Genomic DNA, 27,650 nt, shown 5'->3' with positions numbered 1-27,650 from the left:
GATGGAATTGGGTAGGCAGGCAGTATGAAGTTGTGGCAGGATGGAGCTGGGTGGCCAGTATATTTAGGGCAGTTGGGTAGGCAGGCAGCAGAAGGTGGGGCCAGGATGGAGTAGTAGTATGGGACGGAGGTGGAGGCAGGGTGAAAGTAGTATGGCATATATATTGCAGTTGGGCAGGCAGAGAGTAAGGGATGGGGCAGAATGGATACAGTATAGAGCTGAGTAGGCAGCCAGGACAGGGTTGGGGGCAAGATGGAGTTAGGTGGGCTGGACAGAGCCGAGTAGGCAGGCAGTATGGGGTGAGGGCATGTTGGAGATGGGTGAACAGCATATATAGGGTAGTTGGGTAGGCAGGCAATACAGAGTTTATTGCAGCATGAAATTATGTAGGCAGGAGTTTCGGGTGGATGCAGTTGGGTAGGTAGGCAGCATTGGTGAGGGCAGTTGGAGCTGTCTTTATAGGGTAGTTAGATGGGCAGGCAGTATGGATTGGTTATAGTAGGCGAACAGTAGGGGGAGTGGGCAGTCTATATAGGGTAGTTGGGCTGGGGACGCAGTATGGAGAGGTGGCAGTCTATATAGGGTAGTTGAGTGGGCAGGCAGTACAGGGAGAGGGCAATATATAGAGGGCAGTTGGGTGGGCAGGCAGTATGAAGTGGTTATAGGATGCAATTGGGTAGGCAAGCAGTAGGGGGGGCAATCTATGTAAGGTAGTGAGGTGGGCAGGCAGTAGGGGAGGGGGCAGTTAATGTAGGGTAGTTAGGTGGGTACACAATAGGGAAGGGGCAGCCTATGTAGGGTAGTTGGGTGGGCAGGCAGTAGGGGAGGGGGCAGTCTATGTAGGGTAGTAAGGTGGAGAGGGGGAAATCTATGAAGGGTAGTTAGGTGGGCAGGTAGTAGGGGAGGGGCCGTCTATGTAGGGTAGTAAGGTGGGCAGGCAGTAGGGGAGGGGGCAGTTAATGTAGGGTAGTTAGGTGGGTACACAATAGGGGAGGGGCAGCCTATGTAGGGTAGTTAGGTGGGCAGGCATAAGGGGAGGGGGCAGTCTATGTAGGGTAGTTAGGTGGAGAGGGGGAAATCTATGAAGGGTAGTTAGGTGGGCAGGTAGTAGGGGAGGGGCAGTCTATGTAGGGTAGTTGGGTGGGCAGGCAGTAGGGGAGGGGGCAGTCTATGTTGGGTGGGTAGGTGGAGAGGGGGAAATCTATGAAGGGTAGTTAGGTGGGCAGGTAGTAGGGGAGGGGCCGTCTATGTAGGGTAGTAAGGTGGGCAGGCAGTAGGGGAGGGGGCAGTTAATGTAGGGTAGTTAGGTGGGTACACAATAGGGGAGGGGCAGCCTATGTAGGGTAGTTAGGTGGGCAGGCATAAGGGGAGGGGGCAGTCTATGTAGGGTAGTTAGGTGGAGAGGGGGAAATCTATGAAGGGTAGTTAGGTGGGCAGGTAGTAGGGGAGGGGCAGTCTATGTAGGGTAGTTGGGTGGGCAGGCAGTAGGGGAGGGGGCAGTCTATGTTGGGTGGGTAGGTGGGGAGGGGGAAATCTATGTAGGGTAGTTAGGTGGGTACACAATAGGGAAGGGGCAGCCTATGTAGGGTAGTTGGGTGGGCAGGCAGTAGGGGAGGGGGCAGTCTATGTAGGGTAGTAAGGTGGAGAGGGGGAAATCTATGAAGGGTAGTTAGGTGGGCAGGTAGTAGGGGAGGGGAAGTCTATGTAAGGTAGTAAGGTGGGCAGGCAGTAGGGGAGGGGGCAGTTAATGTAGGGTAGTTAGGTGGGTACACAATAGGGGAGGGGCAGCCTATGTAGGGTAGTTAGGTGGGCAGGCATAAGGGGAGGGGCAGTCTATGTAGGGTAGTTAGGTGGAGAGGGGGAAATCTATGAAGGGTAGTTAGGTGGGCAGGCAGTAGGGGAGGGGGCAGTCTATGTAGGGTAGTTGGGTGGGCAGGCAGTAGGGGAGGGTGCAGGAGCCGGGCACAGCTGGCAGAGGGGCGGGCTCTCCTCTCTCTCCTCGGACTCGGGGGAGGGGCGCTCCGGTTCTCAGTCTCCTCTCCGCACTTCCTCGGTGAACTTGTCCGGAGTGGCCGGGGCTCTCCGCCTCCAATGGCCGGACACGAGTGGGATGATTGGTTCCAGAGAGAGGAGCTCATCGGGCAGATCAGCGACATCAGAGTGCAGAACCTGCAAGGTACGAGCAAGAGCGACCTCCCTCTCCTCCCTCCGCCAAATACCCCCCCCCCTCCATCTACTGCCCTCCCCTCCACCTATTACACCCCCCCCCCACCTTCTCCCTACACCTAATACATCCCCCCATCTACTACCCCCCCTACACCTAATACTAACTCCCCTCCATCTACTACCCCTTTTTCTCTACCTATTACATCCTCCCCCACCTTCTCCTTCCAGCTAATACACCCCCCCCCCCCCCTCCACCTGATACACCCTCCACCTAATACTATCCCCCTCCATCTACTATCCCCCAGCTCCACCTATTACACCCCCCTAATACCCCCCTCCACATCCCCCCCTTTCCCACCAACTACAACCCCCATCCACCAATTACTAACCCTTTTCCCCATTTATTACATGGGGGGGGGGGGGTGCACGGACACGCCCCTTGCCCTGTTATTGGGGGCCCCCATCATTCAGGGATCCTAAACTCCTCAGGGTCTCATCTTCCTGGAGTCCCCATCACTAAGGGGGTCCTGCCATCCTGGGGTAGTAGACATCATCCTGGGGATCCTATCATCCCTGGGGGGGGGGGGGGGGGGGTCTCCTTTCGGTCCTCAGCCTACAACCCACCTGTAGCTGTCTTGCTCCTCTGGATCTACAAAGCCAACATTGCAGTTATTTTGGTTCTTGTAGTTCTCCAACCCCTAACACTGTCCTGTGGTGGAACTACAAGTCCCAGCATTCACCTACATGGCTGTAGTACAAACTCTCACAAGGAGCTCACATCATGATTGCTGAACCACATGTCCCAGCATGCCCTGGCAACTCATTGCTTCTGGAAGCCTAATAAGGTCCTAAGGGTCTTTGGATCTTACAATCCCTGTATGTTTGAAGGGGAACTACCGGTCCCAGCATACGCCTACACTGTTATTTGCATCCTCCAACGAACCCACATGAACTACAAGTCTTAGCATGCCCTGGTAGCTTATTACTTTGCAGCACCACAGCTGCTGGAAGGCTGATAAGGTCCTAAAATTCTTTGGATCTTACAATCCCTGTATGGCTGATGGGGAACTACAAGCCACAGCATGCCCTGGTAACTTTTTTGCTTTGCAACGTCACATCTGTTAGAAGGCTAAAGAGGTTCTAAAAGTCTTTGGATCCTGCAATCCCTGTATGGCTGATGGGGAACTACAAGCCTCAGCATAAGCCTGCACTGTTATGTGCATCCTCCAACGAGCCCACAGGAACTACAAGCTGCAGCATGCCTTGCTCCTCTCCTACTCCTAACATCTTTGCTGCTCTGCAGCTTGTAAAACGTAATGTTGGACTACCAGTCCCAGTATGCCTGCCAACCCTGAGCACCCCAGGGGTAAGAGGTGCTCAGAAACCTGAAGCTTTGCAGCGTGCTGTGCGCTCTCTGTGAGCAAGAGATGGCTGCCTTTGCTTTACCAGGCATGCTGGCACTTGTAGTTCCACACGGGCTACAGAGCCACAGATTGGGTTCCTGCAGGAGGGACAATGGCTCTGAACGTATAGCTAACCTGTCAGCCACTGCCCTTGTCTGTAGGCTGTCATCATCTCAGGGGGCATGCTTGTGCTTGTATTACTGCACCAGCTCAGGGGGCATGCTTGTGCTTGTATTACTGCACCAGCTCAGGGGGCATGCTTGTACTTGTAGTGCCACACCAGCTCAGGGGGCATGCTTGTACTTGTAGTCCCACACCAGCTCAAGGGGCATGCTTGCTCATGTAGTCCCACACCAGCTCAAGGGGCATGCTTGCTCATGTAGTGCCACGCCAGCTCAGGGGGCATGCTTGTGCTTGTATTACTGCACCAGCTCAGGAGGCATGCTTGTACTTGTAGTGCCACACCAGCTCAAGGGGCATGCTTGTACTTGTAGTCCCACACCAGCTCAAGGGGCATGCTTGCTCATGTAGTCCCACACCAGCTCAAGGGGCATGCTTGCTCATGTGCCACGCCAGCTCAGGGGGCATGCTTGTTCTTGTAGTACCGCACCTGCTCAAAGGGCATACTTGTACTTTTAGCCCCAAACCAGCTCAAGGGGCATGCTTGCTCACGTAGTGCCAGACCAGCTCAGGGGGCATGCTTGTACTTGTAGCCCCACATCAGCTCAGGGGGCATGCTTGTACTCCTAGTCCCACACCAGTTCAGGGGGCATGTTTGCACTTGTAGTCCCACACAAGCTCAAGGGGCATGCTTGCTCATGTAGTGCCACGCCAGCTCAGGGGGCATGCTTGTTCTTGTAGTACCGCACCTGCTCAAAGGGCATACTTGTACTTTTAGCCCCACACCAGTTAAGGAGGCATGCTTGCACTTGTAGTCCCACACCAGTTAAGGAGGCATGCTTGCACTTGTAGTCCCACACCAGTTAAGGAGGCATGCTTGTACTTGTAGTCCCACAACAGCTCAGGGAGCATTCTTGCACCTGTAGTCCCACACCAGCTCAGGGGACATGCTTTTATTTGTAGTCCCACAACAGTAATACTTGCAAAGATGCAAACAGCACCCGCACTTGTCAGTTATCACCGGAAGTGTACATCTCCTGTATAATGTTCCATAGATTGTTGTGTTATAATACAATCCTCATGTATATAATAATGTATATTTGTAAAACTCAAGTTTTTTTTTTTTTTTTTGGATAATGTATGGAAGTTTCACACTACCAAGGTCAGTTGTGGCCCTTGATGTGACTACGGGGCCACACATAACGTTCACTGCTAGAGGGCACAGACTGTGCTACAGGTGTGGCTGGAGATTGGATAAATGCTGCAGGTTACAGTCAGAGACTGGAAACATGACTGCTAGAGATCAGAACTCTGACTAATAACTACCTGTACCTGAGGGCCACATAGGAAGCACCAAAGGGCCACCTGTGACCCTCAGGCCATAGGGTGAGCATCAGGGGTGTAGGGAAGGTGTAAATTCCACATCAAAGTGTTGGGGGCTTTGTCCTGTCCTGGGATTCCCCTTCACTTCCTGTCCTGGAGACACAACAGGTAGTCAGGGAAAATCCTCCCTGCGGGGACACAGAAAGAAGATAAGACATGACAAGGCTTCCAACCCTTCCACACTTGCTCTATAAATATGGCTTTTGATATACTTTTAATCAGGAGCAGTCAACCTTGTTGCTTCAGCTGAGCTGAAACTACAAATCCCATCATCCCTCTTCTCCTGGGGGGTCATGCTTGTGGCCGTCAAAGTCTTGCAATGCCTCTTGAGACTTGTAGTTCTACAACAGCTGGAGTGCTGGGGTCGCAGCTTACATCAGAGGTTGTTCATGAAAAGGGTGTATGGGGCCTCAGCTGTGGCCCCTGACAGCTCCACAGGGGGCCCACACATGATATTCAGTAGATGATAGAAGACTGTCAGAGACTTTGAACATGAGCTGGTGATACAGATCGAATGTCATCTTTTTCCTGCTGAATTAGCCAAAATTTTTGTGTGTGTGGGGTGGGGGGGGGGGTGACCCCCAAGATTGGAGGATCTGGGAGGACAATTGTAAGGTGAGCAGTAACAGCCAATCAGCTGTAGCCCTTGTTCTGGTATTCTGACAGCTGCAGGTACCAGCTATCAGAGTGCAATAGCCAACGGCGGGAGATTCCTCCATCCACACCATCAAAAATCTGTTATGCCCAGTACACACGAGCGGACTTTTCAACATCAAAAGTCTGATGGAATGATTCTGGCAGACTATTCGATCGTGTGTGGGCTGCAGCGGACTTTTGATTCGCAAAAGTCTGACAGACTTTAGAAATGGAACATGTTTCAAATTTTTCCACCAGAACTCCGCCGGACCCAGTTCCTACCGAGAAATCCGCTCATGTGTATGCTAGTCCGACGGACAAAAACCGACGCTAGGGCAGCTATTGGCTACTGGCTATGAACTTCCTTATTCTAGTCCGGTCGTACGTCATCACGTTCGAATCCGTCGGACTTTGGTGTGATTGTGTGTGGCCAAGTCCGTTCATTCGGAAAGTCCGTCAGAACTCTGTCAGAACTCAGTCGAAAGTCTGTCGGACCTAAGTCTGGTCGTGTGTACGCGGCATAAGATTTCTTTCATACAGCCCATGGCTATCTATACTACTAGAGACAGACCCACTACAGGAGATAGTCAGAGACTGGGGACATGCAATATGAGACTGCCAGAGATCAGTCATGGGGTGCTTGGAGACTGAAGACAAGTTACAGGAGATATATGAAGGTTGGGGACATGCAATATGAGACTGCCAGAGATCAGTCATGGGGTGCTTGGAGGCTGAAGGCACACTACAGGAGATAGTTGGAGACTGGGGACATGCAATGTGAGACTGCCAGAGATCAGTTGTGGGGTACTTGGAGACTGAAGACACACTACAGGAGATAGTCAGAGACTGGGGACATGCAATATGAGACTGCCAGAGATCAGTCATGGGGTGCTTGGAGACTGAAGACAAGTTACAGGAGATAGATAAAGGTTGGGGACATGCAATATGAGACTGCCAGAGATCAGTTGTGGGGTACTTGGAGACTGAAGACACACTACAGGAGATAGTTGGAGACTGGGGACATGCAATGTGAGACTTCCAGAGATCAGTTGTGGGGTACTTGGAGACTGAAGACACACTACAGGAGATAGTTGGAGGCTGGGGACATGCAATGTGAGACTGCCAGAGATCAGTCATGAGGAGCTTGGAGACTGAAGACACACTACAGGAGATAGTTGGAGGCTGGGGACATGCAATATGAGACTGCCAGAGATCAGTCATGAGGAGCTTGGAGGTTGATGACAAGCTACAGGAGATAGTCAGAGGTGTGGGACATGCAATATGAGACTGCCAGAGATCAGTCAATAATGCCGCGTACACACGACCAGACTTTTCGAGGGACTAGGTCCGACAGACTTTCGACTGAGTCCTGACAGAGTTCTGATGGACTTTCCGAATGAACGGACTTGGCCACACACAATCACACCAAAGTCCGACGGATTTGAACGTGATGACGTACGACCGGACTAGAATAAGGAAGTTCATAGCCAGTAGCCAATAGCTGCCCTCACGTCGGTTTTTGTCCGTCGGACCAGCATACAGACGAGCGGATTTCTCGGTAGGAACTGGGTCCGGCGGAGTTCTGGTGGAAAAATTTGAAGCATGTTACATTTCTAAAGTCTGTCAGACTTTTGCAAATCAAAAGTCCGTTGCAGCCCCACACACGATCGGATAGTCTGATGGAATCATTCCGTCAGACTTTTGATGTTGAAAAGTCCGCTCGTGTGTACGGGGCATAAGGCTCTGTAGAAATGGTTGCCTCCACTGTTGACTGCTGAGGTCTACGAGGGGCCACGCAGCAAGTACCAGAGGGCAGCATGTGGCCCTTGGGTGGTAAGTTGGGCCCCAGGGTCTTACAGATGATTCCTCCTGCACATCATTTGCACCATCACAGTATGGAGCTGCATTTTGCAATGCCGGGGTGGAAGTATGGTGGTCACCAACTTGACAAGCACCCCTCAAACCTGAATGAGAGCAATTCTGCCAAAGTGTAATAAAGAGGACCATTCACCCCAAACTGATCGGTGAGCTTCCTGGTAGAAGCTGTGGATTTAAACCTCAGGAACCTCTTTCATAGAATCTGTGCCATTGTGTTCTCAGGTTTTGGGCGAAGTCAGTTGGAGGCCTTTGTCAAGACCAGGTCTGAGCCAAGTGGTAGGCAGAAGAGGCGTGGGCTTCAGCGGGAGGGAGCTGCTAAAAGGGCAGGACCTGCGACACTTGGCTGCGGCAGTAGTTTGCCTCTCACGTAGGGGTCACACTTTGGCCTTTTTGCCTCGGGTACTGGAGGACCTTGTCCCAGGCACCGCTGGAGGACCTTGTCCCAGGCACCGCTGGAGGACCTTGTCCCAGCCACCGCTGGAGGACCTTGTCCCAGGCCCAGCTGGAGGACCTTGTCCCAGGCACCGCTGGAGGACCTTGTCCCAGGCACCGCTGGAGGACCTTGTCCCAGCCACCGCTGGAGGACCTTGTCCCAGGCCCAGCTGGAGGACCTTGTCCCAGGCACCGCTGGAGGACCTTGTCCCAGGCACCGCTGGAGGACCTTGTCCCAGCCACCGCTGGAGGACCTTGTCCCAGGCCCAGCTGGAGGACCTTGTCCCAGGCACCGCTGGAGGACCTTGTCCCAGGCACCGCTGGAGGACCTTGTCCCAGCCACCGCTGGAGGACCTTGTCCCAGGCCCAGCTGGAGGACCTTGTCCCAGGCACCGCTGGAGGACCTTGTCCCAGGCACCGCTGGAGGACCTTGTCCCAGCCACCGCTGGAGGACCTTGTCCCAGGCCCAGCTGGAGGACCTTGTCCCAGGCACCGCTGCAGGACCTTGTTCCAGGCCCAGCTGGAGGACCTTGTCCCAGGCACCGCTGGAGGACCTTGTCCCAGGCACCGCTGGAGGACCTTGTCCCAGGCACCGCTGGAGGACCTTGTCCCAGCCACCGCTGGAGGACCTTGTCCCAGGCACCGCTGGAGGACCTTGTCCCAGGCACCGCTGCAGGACCTTGTCCCAGGCACCGCTGCAGGACCTTGTCCCAGGCCCAGCTGGAGGACCTTGTCCCAGGCACCGCTGGAGGACCTTGTCCCAGGCCCAGCTGGAGGACCTTGTCCCAGGCACCGCTGGAGGACCTTGTCCCAGGCCCAGCTGAAGGACCTTGTCCCAGGCACCGCTGGAGGACCTTGTCCCAGGCACCGCTGGAGGACCTTGTCCCAGGCACCGCTGGAGGACCTTGTCCCAGGCACCGCTGGAGGACCTTGTCCCAGGCCCAGCTGGAGGACCTTGTCCCAGGCACCGCTGGAGGACCTTGTCCCAGGCACCGCTGCAGGACCTTGTCCCAGGCCCAGCTGGAGGACCTTGTCCCAGGCACCGCTGGAGGACCTTGTCCCAGGCACCGCTGGAGGACCTTGTCCCAGGCACCGCTGGAGGACCTTGTCCCAGGCACCGCTGCAGGACCTTGTCCCAGGCACCGCTGGAGGACCTTGTCCCAGCCACCGCTGGAGGACCTTGTCCCAGGCACCACTGGAGGACCTTGTCCCAGGCACCGCTGGAGGACCTTGTCCCAGGCACCACTGGAGGACCTTGTCCCAGGCCCAGCTGGAGGACCTTGTCCCAGGCACCGCTGCAGGACCTTGTCCCAGGCACCGCTGCAGGACCTTGTCCCAGGCACCGCTGGAGGACCTTGTCCCAGGCACCGCTGGAGGACCTTGTCCCAGGCACCACTGGAGGACCTTGTCCCAGGCACCGCTGGAGGACCTTGTCCCAGGCACCACTGGAGGACCTTGTCCCAGGCACCACTGGAGGACCTTGTCCCAGGCCCAGCTGGAGGACCTTGTCCCAGGCACCGCTGAAGACGTTACATGTGAAAAGGTGACCGATACTTGAAATGTCAGCTCTGGGCAGGATGACCTTTCTAAGTCACAGCAGGTCGATCGAGCGATTCCATTCTGCAACGTCTGACATTTGAAGAATATCCGGGGACGTGATGTCCGATGTTCTCATCAGAGAGTTACAAAATGCTACATTTAGAGTTTTCTCTGAAAAATGCCACTTCAGAAAATGCAGCGCTACAGGGAACCCCTCTATGCGTGTCAGCAGAAACGCACAAAAAAATCGCACACTTGAAATGTACAGAAACGCACTGCTCTGTAGCAGATGCATGGGGGGGGGGGGTGGGGGGGTGGGGGGGTGTGGCATTCATTTAGCACCATGTGGTTTGGTTGCGGCAAAATTTTACAAAAAAAGGTCAGGGAGTTCTCTCCAATGCGTTTCTTGCGGCTAAGGCAGCCCATTGAAATGTAGACATGCGCAGAACGAAAACAATTTGTTTAGTTTCAATTATTTAAATCATTTTTTTTTTTTTTGTTAAATTTTGTTTTTTCGGAATTAGTTTTGTCTATCCGTTTTCGAATCGATTTCGAATTTTTCTAATTTGAATTTGGATCGATTCAAAGAGTTTCTGAATCAATTTCGAATAGTTTTTGGACTCGGATCGTTTTCCAATTTCCAAAAAAGAATAAAATAGAAGAGAAAATAAAGGAATAGAATATATATTTTTTTTCTATTTTATTCCTTTATTTTCTATTCTATTTTGTTCTCTTTGGAAATTGAATATGAAAACGATTTGAATTTGAAAAATATTCGAAAACGATAAAAAAATTTTGTCCGAATTTTTATTTGATTTCAGATTAGTTTAAATTCGGTACTATTCTAATAAAGATGGATCCGAATTTCCAAAAAAAGGAAAAATTTGACCGAATTTTAATTTGGAACGAAACGAACCGCACATGTCTACTGAAATGAATGGACTGCCCTACACCCTCTACCCACGCATGCACCTGCACATGTTTACATGCAAGCCAGGATTTAGGCTCCATTCACAATTGTGCGACTTGTCATGTGACTTTGGACGCATTGGGGGGTTGATTTACTAAAACTGGAAAGTGCAGCATCTGCTGCAGCTCTGCATAGAAACCAATCAGCTTCCAGGATGTAGCCCTCGTGAGATCAGCTGAAGTCGCAGGATTTTGAACCGGCAATGCAGTGCGACTTCGGGGGCCGATTTGACGGACATCTGTGCAGCCTCAGGGTCCTTTCACATGACTGTCATCGCTTCATTCACATTTGTTTTTTGCTAAGAAAGAACTGATACCGGTCACATCAGGTTACACCGCAGTTCAGCTTCCATCCTGTTTTTGCATTCGTTTATTTTAGTTGTTGAAGAATCTGATCATAGAAAAGTGTAAACGAATAAATCTGTTTCCTGCCTAAAGGCTCCATTCACACCATGGCGTTCCGTTTTTGCGATTCTGCCTCCCTCCGCAAGCAATTTGGAAACGCTGCGAATTGCGGGACTCCCTTGGCGATCCCCGTTAGGCTAGGTTCACACCATAGCGATGCGGGAACGCCGCGAATCCGCAGCGTTTTCCCGCATCGCCTGCCTATCAGTGCCACCTCATCAGCGCTGCCTACCAGTGCCCATCAGTGCAACCTATCAGTGCTCATCAGTGTGACTATCAGTGCTGCCTATCAGTGCCCATCAGTAATGCATATCAGTGCCCATCAGTGAAAGAGAAAATTACTTATTTGCCAACTAAGAAAAACGTTTTATTTATTTCTTTTTTCCGGTGTTTATTCATTTATTTAGCAAAAAATAAACCCCCCCCCCCCCCCCAAGTGGCGACTAAATGCCACCAAAAGAAAGCTCTGTTTGTGTGAACAAAATAATAAACATTTCATATGTGTACAGTGTTGTATGACCGAGCAATTGTCATTCAAAGTGTGAGAGCGCTGAAAGCAGAATATTGGCCTGGGTAGGAAGGGGGGGGGTAAAAGTGCCCGGTATTGAATGGGTTAATGAATTGCTAATAGTATGTTGGATTCCTAGAATTTCCATGTATATACTTTCTAATGTATCATATTATAGCAGCATAAAAGTAACAATGTATGGTGCGGATCTCTGGCAGTGAAGGGCGTGCGGCGGGCGTTCGGCGCGGTGTATATACAGGACAGGGAAGTAGCAGGCGGAGAGAACAGAGGAGTTTTGGTTGTCGGTGATGAAGTGTTGTGAGTGACGCCGGCACATCCTGCTGCCTCGGGTTAAACATTAACGATCCCCTCCATCACTTTGATGATTCGATGGCTCTGTGGCACTTCAAAGGGCCGGTCCTGGCAGTGAGTGACGTTGGCGGGGCCGCACACGCGGACCGGCGCACACGCCTCGCCCTGATGACTGTTTTGGCCGGAGTTACAAGGCTGACGGGACGCCGCGGATTCTCCGGTGGGAAGATCGCTTCAAGTGGAGTCTTAGCCGAGCAAATTAAGTGATTAAGGGCGCTCTTTGTACACATCACTGGCGGCGTCCTCTGTCATCACACCGGCCTCTCGTAAAGTTTGTCGTTATCTTCCAGGCGATGAGTGGCAGCGATTAGTGAGAGTAAGGAGATCCAGAAAACGCTGCAGCCGCGCTAAAGTCAGAAATGTCATTTACCTGCAGATTCCAGAGAGCACCTCACAGGGTGATCAGGGCGGGATTCCTCAAGACTCCGCCTCCGAGTTCTGTTTGGGTTTGATCGGGCCTCCGCTATGGTAACCTGGAAGCGATGACATCACTTCCGGTTTACACCGCCGTCAACGGCGCCATTAAAAAAAAAAAATACTAAAGTATTCAAAAACAGCAATCTTGGAATTTTAGTGGGAACCGCCCCTTAAAGTATTACTAAACCCACAACAGTGAAATCAATCTGTATATACAGTAAATCGTGCTGCTTATACTCACTGTGGAAACTAAGGGGTTATTCCTCTGCATTGATCCTGTCTTCTCTGATCCTCCCCTTCTTCCACTGTCAAGACAGGATCAATCTCCTGATAGTGCAGTGCCTTGGGGGCACTCTGCACATGCTCAGTTTGGTGTGTATTGCCAGAGAGTTTTTGGGGAGGGTGCATGTGATGAGCACAGGGCCAATCAGCACTGTCCTGACAGAGGGTCAGGGGTCATGCAGCCTCATAGGAGAGTCAGAGGAGAATGAAGACTCCTCCTCCTGCAACCTTTAACCAGACACTGATAGAAGTCATAAGACTGCTAAACACTGCTGAGGAGAAAAGGTATTTAGCAGTTTATATTTATTAAAATAATTACATTTCCATCTCCTGTGTACTATGGGTGACCAGATATAGGGAATGCAGAGTCCTGGGGAGATCAGATATAGTGAATGCAGAGTCCTGGGGAGATCAGATATAGTGAATGCAGAGTCCTGGGGAGACCAGATATAGTGAATGCAGAGTTCTGGGGAGATCAGATATAGTGACTGCAGAGTCCTGGGGAGATCAGATATAGTGAATGCAGAGTCCTGGGGAGACCAGATATAGTGAATGCAGAGTCCTGGGGAGACCAGATATAGTGAATGCAGAGTTCTGGGGAGATCAGATATAGGGAATGCAGAGTTCTGGGGTGACCAGATATAGGGAATGCAGAGTTCTGGGGAGATCAGATATAGTGAATGCAGGCTCCTGGGGGGAGAAGATATAGTGAATGCAGAGTCCTGGGGAGAGCAGATATAGTGAATGCAGACTCCTGGGGAGATCAGATATAGTGACTGCAGAGTCCTGGGGAGACCAGATATAGGGAATGCAGAGTCCTGGGGAGAGCAGATATAGTGAATGCAGAGTCCTGGGGAGACCAGATATAGTGAATGCAGAGCCCTGGGGAGAGCAGATATAGTGAATGCAGAGTCCTGGGGAGACCAGATATAGTGACTGCAGAGTCCTGGGGAGACCAGATATAGTGAATGCAGAGTCCTGGGGAGACCAGATATAGGGAATGCAGAGTCCTGGGGAGAGCAGATATAGTGAATGCAGAGTCCTGGGGAGACCAGATATAGTGAATGCAGAGCCCTGGGGAGAGCAGATATAGTGAATGCAGAGTCCTGGGGAGACCAGATATAGTGACTGCAGAGTCCTGGGGAGACCAGATATAGTGAATGCAGAGTCCTGGGGAGACCAGATATAGGGAATGCAGAGTCCTGGGGAGAGCAGATATAGTGAATGCAGAGTCCTGGGGAGACCAGATATAGTGAATGCAGAGTCCTGGGGAGACCAGATATAGTGAATGCAGAGTCCTGGGGAGAGCAGATATAGTGAATGCAGAGTCCTGGGGAGACCAGATATAGTGACTGCAGAGTCCTGGGGAGACCAGATATAGTGAATGCAGAGTCCTGGGGAGAGCAGATATAGTGAATGCAGAGTCCTGGGGAGACCAGATATAGGGAATGCAGAGTCCTGGGGAGACCAGATATAGGGAATGCAGAGTCCTGGGGAGAGCAGATATAGGGAATGCAGAGTCCTGGGGAGACCAGATATAGGGAATGCAGAGTCCTGGGGAGAGCAGATATAGTGAATGCAGAGTCCTGGGGAGACCAGATATAGTGACTGCAGAGTCCTGGGGAGACCAGATATAGTGAATGCAGAGTCCTGGGGAGATCAGATATAGTGAATGCAGAGTCCTGGGGAGAGCAGATATAGGGAATGCAGAGTCCTAGGGAGACCAGATATAGTGACTGCAGACTCCTGGGGAGACCAGATATAGTGAATGCAGAGTCCTGGGGAGAGCAGATATAGTGAATGCAGAGTCCTGGGGAGACCAGATATAGTGACTGCAGAGTCCTGGGGAGACCAGATATAGTGAATGCAGAGTCCTGGGGAGACCAGATATAGGGAATGCAGAGTCCTGGGGAGACCAGATATAGTGACTGCAGAGTCCTGGGGAGACCAGATATAGTGAATGCAGAGTCCTGGGGAGAGCAGATATAGTGAATGCAGAGTCCTGGGGAGACCAGATATAGGGAATGCAGAGTCCTGGGGGGAGCAGATATAGTGAATGCAGAGTCCTGGGGAGACCAGATATAGTGAATGCAGGGTCCTGGGGAGACCAGATATAGTGAATGCAGGGTCCTGGGGAGACCAGATATAGGGAATGCAGGGTCCTGGGGAGACCAGATATAGTGAATGCAGGGTCCTAGGGAGACCAGATTTAGTGAATGCAGAGTCCTAGGGAGACCAGATTTAGTGAATGCAGAGTCCTGGGCTTGCTAACACTTTGAAGTTATCAGATTGCAACATTGTAATTTTGTATCAGATCACAAGATGAGATCAGCAGGGGGCTGATCTGTGTCAGACATTTGTGAATAAAACTGTAAACTGCACTGGCACCGGGATTTACGAATGGGGGCTGGTGGGGGGAGGGATCCTGAGCTGGGCTGTAATCCCCAGCAGTGGGACTGGCCGCACTCTCTGATTTAAGGAATGCCCTCAGATCTGAGAATGGAATACAATACTTAACCACTTGTCGACTGGCCTATGGCAGTTTTACTGCTGCATTGTGGCCGCGCAGGATCATGTCTGTGTATAGATCTATATATACATGTTCCTGCATTTCTGGTACTGGACGGGAGTGCACGCCTCTGGCAGCTCGTTTCCGCTATGCAGAAGCTGATCAGACCCCGATGTCTGCCGGCACCCGCCGATCGTTCGATACATAGGAAGAATGGCGATCTGTGAGTACGGAGGGCATGGGTCCTGTGTTCCTGCAAAGCAAGGACATGTCTTCCTCTAGTAAAAACACCTCCCACACAGTACACATAAACACTGGCTAGGCACACAGTTAACCCTTTGATCACCCCTGATGTTAACCCCTTCCCAGCTAGTGTCATTAGTACAGTGACAGTGCATATTTTAGCACGGATTGCTGTATTAGTGTCACTGCTTCCCTCAGAAAGTGTCAGTTAGTGTCTGATTGTCCACAGATATAGTAATATAAGTCGCTATTACTTAACCACTTGCCGCCCGCCCTATAGGCAATTGACGGCTGCAAAGTGGTTTCATAATCCTGACTGGACGTCATATGACGTGATCAGGATTATGAGCCCCCGGGGGCGCGCATCGCGGCGATCGTTGTTGCGGGGTGTCAGTCTGACACCCGGCAACTACGATCTCGGTAAAGAGTCTCCGACGGAGACTCTTTACCACGTGATCAGCCGTGTCCAATCACGGCTGATCACAGTGTAAATGGGAAGAGCCGGTGATCGGCTTTTCCTCACTCGCGTTTGTCAGACGCGAGTAGAGGAGAGCCGATCGGCTGCTCCTCTGACAGGGGGGGGTCTGTGCTGATTGATTATCAGCACAGCCCCCCCGAGGATGCCCACACTGGACCACCAGGGACGCCACCAGACCACCAGGGAAAAGGTAATCCTCCCTAGACCACCGGGGATGACAGTCAGCACAATGGATGCCAATCAGTGCCCATAATGGATGCCAATCAGTGCCCATAATGGATGCCAATCAGTGGCCACAATGGGCATCACTGATTGGCATGCATTATTGTTTGGCACTGATTGGCATCCATTACTATAGTATAATACCAATGCCGCCTATGAGTGCCCACCTGTGCCGCCTATGAGTGCCCACCTGTGCTGCCTATCAGTGCCCACCCATGCCCATCTGTGCTGCCTATCCATGCCCATCTGTGCCGCCTATCCATGCCCATCTGTGCTGCCCATCTGTGCCGCCCATCCATGCCAATCCGTGCCACCTATCAGTGCCAATTTGTGCCACCTATCAGTGTCCGTCCGTGTCGCCCATCCGTGTCGCCCATCAGTTCCGCCTATCAGTGCCACATATCAGTGTCCATCAATGCCACCTCATCAGTGCCACTTCATTGGTGCCACATTGGTACCCATCAGTGCCGCCTTATCAGTGCCCATCAGTGTAGCCCCATCAGTGCCGCCCCATCAGTGCCCATCAGTGAAGGAGAAAACGTACTTATTTAAAAAGTTTTGAAACTGAAACAAAAAAAACATTTTTTTTTTCAAAATTTTCAGTATTTTTTTATTTGTAACGCAAAAAATAAAAACCGTAGAGGTGATCAAATACCACCAAAAGAAAGCTCTATTTGTGGGAAAAAAATGATAAAAATTTCATTTGGGTACAGTGTAGCATGACCGCGCAATTGTCATTCAAAGTGCGACAGCGCTGAAAGCTCAAAATTGGTCTGGGCAGGAAGGTGTTTAAGTGCCCCCCGGTATTGAAGTGGTTAAAAAAAATCCATAAATCTATCCCTTATTTTGTAGATGTGATAACTTGTGCGAAAACCTATCAATAAACGCTTATTGGGATTTTTTGTTATCAAAAATATGTAGCAGAATTGATAGTGATGAAGAAATTCGATTTTTTACATTTATTTTATTAAATATGTTTTATAGCAGAAAGTAAAAAAAATTATTGTTTTATTTTTATTTTTTGTTTATAGCGCAAAAAATAAAAACCGCAGAGGCGATCAAATACCACCAAAAGAAAGCTCTATTTGTGGGGAAAAAACAACGTCAATTTTGTTTGGGTACAGCGTCGCACGACCGCACAATTGTCAGTTAAAGCGACACAGTGCCGAATTGCAAAAAATGGCCTGGTCATTAAGGGGGGTAAACCTTCCAGGGCTGAAGTGGCTAAATTAGAACTATGGGCAAAACTTCGTTTTTTTCATTTTGGATAAGTAAGTAAGGGAGGGTTATAACCCCTGTCAGATTTTTTTTTTTTTTTGCCATCTGTGTCCCATTGCTGAGATTTCCCTTCACTTCCTGTCCCATCGCCAAACAGGAAGTGAGAGGAAATCCCTGCAAATTAAGGGAATCCTTTAAGGTCACCAGAACGAGTGTCCCCATTGGAAGATTTGCCCTCTGTTACTTCTCTGGGGACCACCCAAAATGTGGGACTTCCACTTTCAATGATAATGGTAAACAGGGCAAACAGAGAGGGGGGGATCTCCCTAAAAACTGACAGGGGTTCTAAGCCGATAACGCAGCTCTTCACCCATGTGATCGGCTGTGTCCAATCACAACTCATCACATGTAAACACAGAAGTGTTGGTAATCGGCTCTCCTCTCCTCACAGTGACAGAGGGAGAAGAGAGGAGAGACAATCAGCAGAGACTGTACAGGTAATCAGGGCATTGATCGTTAATGTGCCCATCAGTGACACCAATCAGTGCCCAACAGTGCCATCTCATCAGTGCCCACCAGTGCAGCATATTAGTGCCTCCTCATCAGTGCCGCCTATCAGTGACTATCACTGACACTGAACTCGGAGTTGTTGGCTCCTCGCCGTCAGTACAGAGTCATGCAGTCCTCCTCACTCTTTGCTCTTCTCTCCTCGCTCTTCACTCCTCGCTCCCTGCTCCTCACGCTTCACCCCTCGCTCTTCGTGTTTTGCTCTGGCTCATCGCTCCTCACTCTTCGCTCCTTGCTCCTCGCTCTTAGCTCTGGCTCCTCGCACTTCCCTCCTCGCTCTTCGCTCCTTGCTTTTCTCTCTTACTCCTCGCTCCTCGCACTTCACTCCTCGCACCTTGCTCTTCGCTCCTCACTCCTCGCTACCTGCTCCTCACGCTTCACCCCTCGCACCTCGCTCTTCGTGCCTTGCTCTTTGCTCTGGCTCCTCGCTCCTCACTCTTCGCTCCTTGCTCTTCTCTCTTGCTCCTCGCTCTGGCTCCTCGCACTTCCCTCCTCACTCTTCGCTCCTTGCTCTTCTCTCTTACTCCTTGCTCTTAGCTCTGGCTCCTCGTACTTCACTCCTCGCTCTTCGCACCTTGCTTTTCGCTCCTCACTCTTTGCTCCTTACCCTTCGCTCTTCATGCCTTTCTCTTCGCTCTGGCTCCTCACTCCACGTTCTTCGCTCCTAACTCTTGCTCCTTGTTCCTCACTCTTCACTTCTTGCGCCTCGCTCTTTGTTCCTTGCTCTTCGCTCTGGCTCCTCGCTCTCACTCCTAACTCTTGCTCCTTGTTCCTCGCTCTTCACTCCTCGCGCTTCGCTCTTCGTTCCTCGCACCTTGCTCTTCCCTCTGGCTCTTCGCTCCTCACTCCTTGCTTGCAGTGATTCATTCCATAAACTCTGACATCAATAAATATTTGTTCTTCTCCAGAAAAACTTCCAGCAGAAAAACGAGTTTCTTGTTTATAGAAGATCTCGTCAGACGTTTCCTGTAAACACGGATCTGCTCGTCGATGACCCAGATCACAGCGTCTGATATCAGAACCGCCCCCCAGAGCAGGGAGTCAGATGGAAAGACTAAAATAGAGCAGGGAGGGGTTAGGACTTCTGTCAGGCTTTTATTGCTGTCTGTGTCCCTGCTGGAGAGATTTCCCATCACTTCCTCTAAAGGTGACACAACAGGAAGTACAAGAAGGTGGCTCAGGGTAAAAGCTGATTGGCTGGAATGGATGTTCTCATGCAACTTCTGAGGGTTGACATTGAAGTCTATGGCCCTCAAGTTGCATGAAAGTCGGACCAATGTAGAGCATAAACTACTTTGAAGATGCTGCGACTTTAACCACTTGCCGCCCGCCCTATAGGCAATTGACGGTAGCAAAGTGGTTTCATAATCCTGACCGGACGTCATATGACGTGATCAGGATTATGAGCCGCTGCGCGCCCCCGGGGGCGCGCATCGCGGCGATCGTTGTTGTGGGGTGTCAGTCTGACACCCGGCAACTACGATCTCAGTAGAGTCTCCGACGGAGACTCTTTACCATGTGATCAGCCGTGTCCAATCACGGCTGATCACAGTGTAAATAGGAAGAGCCGGTGATCGGCTTTCCCTCACTCGCGTCTGTCAGACATGAGTAGAGAAGAGCCGATCGGCTGCTCCTCTGACAGGGGGGGTCTGTGCTGATCGATTATCAGCACAGCCCCCCCCCCCGAGGATGCCCACACTGGACCACCAGGGACGCCACCAGACCACCAGGGAAAAGGTAATAAAGGTCATAATCCTCCCTAGACCACCAGGGATGCCAGTCAGCACAATGGGTGCCAATCAGTGCCCATAATGGATGCCAATCAGTGCCCACAATGGGCATCACTGATTGGCATGCATTATTGTTTGGCACTGATTGGCATCCATTACTATAGTATAACACCGATGCCGCCTATGAGTGCCCACCTGTGCCGCCTATGAGTGCCCACCTGTGCCGCCTGAGTGCCCACCTGTGCCGCCTAAATGCCCACCTGTGCCGCCTATGAGTGCCCACCTGTGCCGCCTATGAGTGCCCACCTGTGCCGCCTATCCATGCCCACCTGTGCCGGCTATCCATGCCCACCTGTGCCGCCTATCCATGCCCATCCGTGCCAGCTATCAGTGCCAATTTGTGCCACCTATCAGTGTCCGTCCGTGTCGCTCATCCGTGTCTCCCATCCGTGTCGCCCATCAGTGCCGCCTATCAGTGCCACTTCATTGGTGCCACATTGGTGCCCATCAGTGTAGCCCCATCAGTGCCCATCAGTGAAGGAGAAAACGTACTTATTTACAAAGTTTTGAAGCTGAAACAAAAAAAAACATTTTTTTTTTTCAAAATTTTCGGTATTTTTTTATTTGTAGCGCAAAAAATAAAAACCGCAGAGGTGATCAAATACCACCAAAAGAAAGCTCTATTTGTGGGAAAAAAATGATAAAAATGTCATTTGGGTACAGTGTAGCATGACCGCGCAATTGTCACTCAAAGTGCGACAGCGCTGAAAGCTCAAAATTGGTCTGGGCAGGAAGGTGTTTAAGTGCCCCCCCGGTATTGAAGTGGTTAAATTGCACATGTATAAAAAGGTTATCATTGGGAAACATGGGATAAGACTTGTCATGCGACTCTGATGCCCAAAGTCACCCCACAAAGTCGCACAAGTGTGAATGAGGTGTAAAAGTCATAGCGACTTCAGAGTAGTTCTTGCGCTACTTTGTGCTCGACTTTCATGCGACTTGAGGGCCATAGACTTCAATGTGAACCCTTGAAAGTTGCATGAAAGTTGTACCTGAATGTTTTACATGCAACAGTGGGTCAGACTTTGCAGAGGGACAACACGTCCGTCCCATCCAAATCGCACCCATCCAAAGTTGCACTCCAAAGTCGCACGACTTTGGAAATGTAGAAGTGTGAAATAACTAAACTACCAGAGGGCTCCATTCACAATTATAGGACCCCAAAGTCATGCGACTTTGATGCAGCTTTGGATGGGTGTGACTTGGAATTGACATTGGCTTTGACCATTGATAATAGACAACATTCAGGTGCGACTTTCATATGACTTTTCAAGGGTTAACATTGAAGTCTATGGCCCTCAAGTCGCATGAAAGTTGAACCAAAGTATGGTTATCATTGGAAAACATGGAGTGCGACTTGTCATGTCACTTTGATGTCCAAAGTTGCACGACAGGTGTGAATAAAGCCTAACATTGAAGTTTATGGCCCTCAAGTCGCATGAAAGTCGAACCAAAGTAGTGCATGAACTACTTTGAAGATGCTGCGACTTTAAATTGCACATGTATAAAAAGGTTATCATTGGGAAACATGGGGTAAGACTTGTCATGCGACTCTGATGCCCAAAGTCGCCCAACAAGTCGCACAAGTGTGAATGAGGTGTAAAAGTCATAGCGACTTCAGAGTAGCTCTTGCGCTACTTTAGCTCGACTTTCATGCGACTTGAGGGCCATAGACTAGGTGTGAATAAAGCCTAACATTGAAGTTTATGGACCTCAAGTCGCATGAAAGTCGGACCAAAGTAGTGCATGAACTACTTTGAAGTCGCTGCAACTTTAAGGCCCCTTTCCCACTGGTGCGACTTGGGACTGCAAAGTTGCACGACAAGTCGCGCACCCCGTCATTTCCAATGAGTACCATTCATATCTGCGTGACTTCAAGTTGCACCGACTTCAAAGTAGTCCCTGTACTACTTTGGTCCGACTTCACTGCGAGTTGCGGTCCATAGACCTCAAGTTTACACCGGCATTGCGAGCGAAATCGCGGCTGCGAAATTGCCATAAAATGGCGGCAAAATCGTTCACCGTTCAAGTTGCAGCAGTGCGAAAGTAATGGTTATCATTGGAAATCATGGGGAACGACTTGTCATGCGACTTTGCTGTCCAAAGTCGCATGACAAGTCGCACAAGAGGGAATGGAGTCTTATCCAAAAAAGGTGCATAAAAAAATTAGACCAAAGTTGCGTGCAAAAGCCTGCGCTGCCTTGGAGTCGTACAACTCTGAATGGAGCCTAAGCTCTCGTTCACACAAAGGCGATTTGTCATGCGATTTGACCGTTCAAAAAAAAAAAAAAAAAAATCAATCACATGACCAGTTGCGGCCTATTTTCAGCCATGGAACCTTTCAAATCGTTGCGATTCAAGTCGCAGTGACTTGGGCAGAAGGATCCTTACACCAGTGTTCAGCGATTTCATTGAGACTCGCTATGACTTCTCTTAAATGAAGTCGCAAGCCGCAATTGAAAATCGGTGATCCAAATCACGCTGAATCTGCAGCTTTGGAATCTCGCTGAAGTAGTGCGATTCTGAAGCCGCATTGCTGTGATCCGGGGCTAAAACTACCATAAAAAAATCAGGGCTGCCGGCCGTCAGTAAATTCTCGGACAGATGGAACAATTGTGGATTAATCCATTGCCGACCAGCCGCCGTGCGACCCGCTGTAGGTCAACGTCAGCCGCTTTAAGAGCAGTTGGAGGCGTGGCCTGGCGCCGGAGCTGTTGCGTGTGGCTGAGCAGGCTGGGATGTCCGTTGGTGACTCCAAATCGCGGGAAAGCGAGGCCAGAAGGGGGATCTGTCAATGTAAACAGACACTTCCCCATTTTAACGGGAGGAGAGAGAGATCGTCTGTTCTTAGTGATCAGGAACAGGGATCTCTCTCCTCCTCCAGTCAGTCCCCTCCCCCCACAGTTAGAAACATCTCCCAGGGAACACTTAACCCCTTGATCGCCCCCCTAGTGTTAATCCATTCCCTGCCAGTGACATTTACACAGTAATCATTGGCTATTTTTAGCTCTGATCGCTCTATAAATGTCAGTGGTCCCAAAATAGTGTCAGAAGTGTCCGATCTGTCTGCCGCAATGTCGCAGTCCCGATAAAAAAAATCGCAGATCACTGCCATTACTAGTAAAAGAAAAAAAAATAAAAATGCCAGAAATCTATCCCCTATTTTGTTATAACTTTTGCGCAAACCAATCAATATACGCTTATTGCGATTTTTTTTTTTTTTTTTAACCAGAAATATGTAGAAGAATAAATATCTGCCTAAACTGAGAAAGAAATTTAATTTTTTGTTTTTTTGGATATTAATTATAGCAAAAAGTAAAAAAAAAAAAAAAATTCTAAATTGTCACTTTTTGTTTGTTTATAGCGCGCAAAAAAAAAAAACCCCGCAGGGGTGATCAAATACCACCAAAAAAAAGCTCTTTTTGTGGGGAAAAAAGGACGTCAATTTTGTTTGTGTATAACGTCGCACGACCGCGCAATTGTCAGCTAAAGCGACTCAGTGCTGAATCACAAAAAATGGCCTGGTCATTAAGGGGGGGGGATGGTAAATCCTTCCAGGGGGCTGAAGTGGTTCACTGACAGTTGGCAATCCCGCCATAAATACACGAAGGCTCCATGCACACTGGAGCTCATAAACGGGCGTTTTTGGGAGTTTACGCGTTTTTTTTTTTTTTTTTAACAGTCCATAATCTCCCCTCTATGTTATCCTCTGTGTCTATGTACACACGGACGTTTATCAGCAGTGGAGTTTATGGGCGGTTTTCTGAACGCCGTAAAATCGCATTCAGGAGTCGTTTTTCTGGCCACAAAAAAAACGCCAAACCCTCATAAACGCTGATAAATGCCGATAAACGCTCAAAAAACGTGGCTCACCAGCGTTTAACATTTTTGATCCATTGAAAAATGACAAATAAAAAATATGTAAAAAATAAAATAAAAAAAAAGGTAAAAAACGCTATTGCAAAAAACTTTAAAAAAATCTTTGAAAGACTCATTGCAAAGCTACTGCCATAGAGCCCTAAAATCGTTTTTGGAGTCGTTTTTCTGACCACAAAAAACGCCAAAACATTCATTAATGCTGGTAAACGCTCATAAAACGTGGCTCACCAGCGTTTTTTTAAACATTTTTGATCCATTTAAATAAAATAAAAATTAAAAAAATGTAAAAATGTAAAAAACAAAAATGCTAACGTGGAAAAACACAAAAAAAAAACAAAAACGCTATTGCAAAAACTTTTAAAAAATCTTTGAAAGACTCATTGCAAAGCTACTGCCATAGAGCCCTAAAATCGCTTTTGGAGTCGTTTTTCTGACCACCAAAAACGCCAAACGTTCATAAATGCTGGTAAACGCTCATAAAACGTGTCTCACCAGCGTTTTTTTTAAACATTTTTGATCCATTTAAATAAAAAAAATTTAAAAAATGTAAAAAAAAAAAAACCGTGGAAAAACACAAAAAAAAAAAGAAACGCTATTGCAAAAACGTTAAAAAACTTTGAAAGACTCACTGCAAAGCTACTGGCATTTTTTTTTTTTTACAATGTTATTTTAATGTCCAGTGTGCATGGAGCCTTAAAATCATGTTTAGGAGTTTTTTTTTTTCTGACCACAAAAAACGCCAAAAAAACATTCATTAATGCTGATAAACGCTCAAAAAAACGTGGCTCACCTGCGTTTTTTTTTTACATCTTTGATCCATTTAAAAAATTAAAAAATAAATTTTTTTTTGTTTTGAAAAAAATGCTAAAAAACGCTAACGTGGAAAAAACGCAAATAAACGCTATTGCAAAAACTAAGACTCACTGCAAAGCTACTGGCGTTTTTTTTTTTTTTTTTTTTTCTAACGTTATTTTAACGTCCAGTCTGCAATGGAGCCTAAAAACACTCCTTCAAAATAAAGAAAAAAAAATTTTTTTTTTCGCAGTCAATTTGCGGTGAATCGGCTGAATGCGCGGATTTCCGATTTTTCCTCTTTGGTTCATTTCTGTCAATCATTTTTTTTTTTTTTTGAAGTCGCTCTGCCGACCTCTAATGAGAACTTCATCGCGTCTCATGAATGGAGCGATAATCGCCGTTGGAAATGTTTTCTGGGCGGCTCAGCGGAGAATGTTTGTAGAAGGCGGCGCTGACAATCAGTCTGGGTCTGCAGGTCGCCGAGCAGTCAGCGGCTCCCAGTTGTTGTATCTGTGGCCGGGCCCTGGGCGGAGGATGGGAGACGTATCATTTTAGAAGTCGCTGACGCAGTGGGAAGGATAATGAGAGGGAGGCAGAAAAGATAAACAAAGGAAGTCAGCAGTTTCATTTAAAGGGTCATTCCACCTGCTGCAGGCTGTGACGGGTGTCGGAGAGCACAAGGCTAATCCAGGGCTGTCCTCTATGCGATTTTTTTTTTTTCAATGGCACCCCCCCCTCAACGCAGTAAAATCTCGTACACACTTCTGCGACTTGGGACTGCGACTTGGAACTGCAAAGTCGCATGGCAAGTCGTTGCCCCCGTGTTTTCCAATGAGTACCCTTCATATCTGTGCGACTTCAAAGTAGTCGCTGCACTACTTTGGTATGACTTTGATGCGATTTGAGGTCCACAGACCTCATAATGACACAGGCATTGTTTAACCCCTTCAATGCCGGCCACTTTCACCCCCTTCCTGCCCAGGACAATTCTCAGCTTTCAGCGCTCTCACACTTTGAATGACAATTGCGCGGTCATACAACACTGTACCCATATGACATTTTGAATAATTTTCTTCACACAAATAGAACTTTCTTTTGGTGGTATTTAATCACGGCTGGGTTTTTTTATAATTATTTATTTATTTTTTATTATATTGGGACGGGGTGCTTTGGGGCAGGAGGAACAGAGCCACCCCCCCCCCCCCCCACCTGCCCTAAAGCACCCACACCCCTATGTTGAGGGCATGTGACCTGGTATGGTGCAGAAGGTGGGGGCACTCGCTCACTTCCCCTGGCTGCATGCTCGGATAAGGGTCCGGTATGGATTTTGGGTGGGGGGGGGGGGGACTCCACACCAATTTTTTTTTTTTTTGGGGGAGGATAAAATTTGGTGTGAGGTTTCCTCCATACCAGAAGCAAAGGAATTGTTTTGATTGGTCAAAGGACAAGTCCCAATCATCTCATTGTCCGATCCCGTTCATTCAAGTCGCATTGGAAGTCGAACATGAAGTAGCAGGGAAAAGCCAGATCGAAAGTCGTACTATTTTCGTGTTGCATCAGTGTGAACATAGCCTCATTGTTTTTTTGTTTTTTTTATTATTCAACCCCGTGGGCTGAACGTAAAAAAAAAAAAACGACAGGTCAGAGCCGCTGTAGTAACAATTAGAGGTGCACCGAATGGAAATTTTGGTGCCAAAACCGCCCCCAACCCCCCCCCCCCCTCTCCCCCAGCAAGAACAATCTCAACCATTGGCACCAGGGGGCGGCCCATCCATTAAGGGTGCCATTAAAGAGGAAGTAAACCCTGATGAGTTTACTTCCTCTTTCATTCCCTGCAAAGGCAAAGCATAATGGACTACTATGCATCGCATCGCATCGCATCGCATAGTAGTCCATTATGTGTCACTTTCCTGACACAGGAGGCAGCGAAGTCACCGCTGTCCCCTGTAGTCCGCCGCATCCATCTTGCTGGTGGCGTCTCGCAGCTCCGGCGCTGTCATTCGGCGAAGCCGCGATTACGTCACTCCCACGCATGCGCATGGGAGCCGACACGCGCGGCAGCTCCATTCTTGGAAATGCCGCGCTCAGTGCGCCTGCGCGCCGCTGTCTACCGCGCATGCGCCGTAGACAGCGGTGCCCGTCTTCGGGCAAATATCTCCTAAACCATATAGGTTTAGGAGATATTTCTTGGACCTACAGGTAAGCCTTAATCTAGGCTTACCTGTAGGTAAAAGTGGTTTGTAAGGGTTTACAGCCACTTTAAGGGCCCCAGTCCATATCCCTTTCAGGACACTGGCGCATGGATAGGGGGGGCTGTTTTTTTTGAAGCACCAATTAGAGCCAGAGGCTCTAATAGGCTTCAATATAGAGTGAGCTCGGGTCGCAGAGAGCGTGCTCCGATCCCACCCAGGTGTGTTGCAACAGTGAAAGAATATTCGCTGTTGCAACACTGATCCTCCTCCCGGCCAATCAGGAAGCAGGTTTTGACACCGGTCACCTGATTAGCTGAGCGGACAGGCGATCTTATTGGATGCCTAGGAGGAGGAGGGGAGGAGCTGGAAGCCACCATGGAGGAGAGGACTCGAAGCCGAGCCCCTGCACCACACTGCCCACCACCTGCCACGATGGGGATCGACAAACAGCATGGGGGGAGAGGGGATGGGTGATTGTTTGCCGCCCCCCCCCCCCCCCCAAAAAAAAGACCCACCAGCCACCACGGATTGGCTCCCTATCGGACTGGCGGCAGTATACACGGCCACCCAACATGCTGTCCAGCATGGCACTTGCAGCCCAACATTTATCCCGTGGAAACTAGGCTTTTGACAACGTAATTCCAATGCCCAGACATTGCAGCTCACCTCAGTTTGCACACTACCATGCGTTGCCAAAAATGGCACCTTAAAGCAATGCATGGCAATGTGCAGAAATCTTGTGTTATTGCTTGTGTGTTAATGCCTTAAGCTGCAAAGGTGTAAAGGAGCCCTATAACTCAATGGTCTATCTGCATGTAGCATGGCTGCAGGGTTTGCTGGCTGCCATTAGCACTTGATTGATGAATGATATTAGGTAAACCTGCAAGGTGGAAGGAGATGGGAGGAGATCCTTGTAGGAGGAAACCGGTGGCGAGAATGAAAGAGTGGTCGGGCTTTTCCTGCAGATAGAAACCTGCTCAGTGACGTGAAAGGGAGTACATGGGGCCTCTGGGGAGGTTATTTTTAGCAGGACTCGGCATCCATCGCTCAGCTTCCATCCTCTCTTTGCTCTGAGCTTGGCACTCTGCAGGTTACAGACACAGCGTCGGGTCTAACATCTGGATAGCGCCCCTAATTAGCATTTAGGTAAAGCCAGCGATGTCTAAGTAATTTTGAAAGTCAATGACTTTCTGAAGTATTGTGGGAGGAGAGAGTTGCCAAAAATGTTCTCTTTAGAGCACAACTCC

General features: G+C 49.5%; 1 protein-coding gene across 1 annotated transcript in view; it reads left to right on the top strand.

Annotated features, from left to right (window-relative positions):
* Positions 1-2,010: 2,010 nt before the first annotated feature.
* Positions 2,011-27,650, top strand: part of CLMN (calmin) — a 183,606-nt gene continuing 157,966 nt past the window's right edge. The window contains exon 1 of the mRNA XM_077466712.1: positions 2,011-2,176. Within this exon, the coding sequence (XP_077322838.1) occupies positions 2,092-2,176 (85 nt within the window). The 5' untranslated portion in view covers positions 2,011-2,091. The remainder of the gene's footprint in view (positions 2,177-27,650) is intronic.

This window comes from Lithobates pipiens, unplaced genomic scaffold (genome assembly GCF_037356315.1).
Source record: "Lithobates pipiens isolate NorthernLeopardFrog02 unplaced genomic scaffold, aLitPip1_a1.2 Scaffold_37, whole genome shotgun sequence".
Lineage (NCBI taxonomy): Eukaryota > Metazoa > Chordata > Amphibia > Anura > Ranidae > Lithobates > Lithobates pipiens.
Note: the sequence above shows the minus strand (reverse complement) of the source record. Positions and strands in the feature narration are given on the sequence as shown.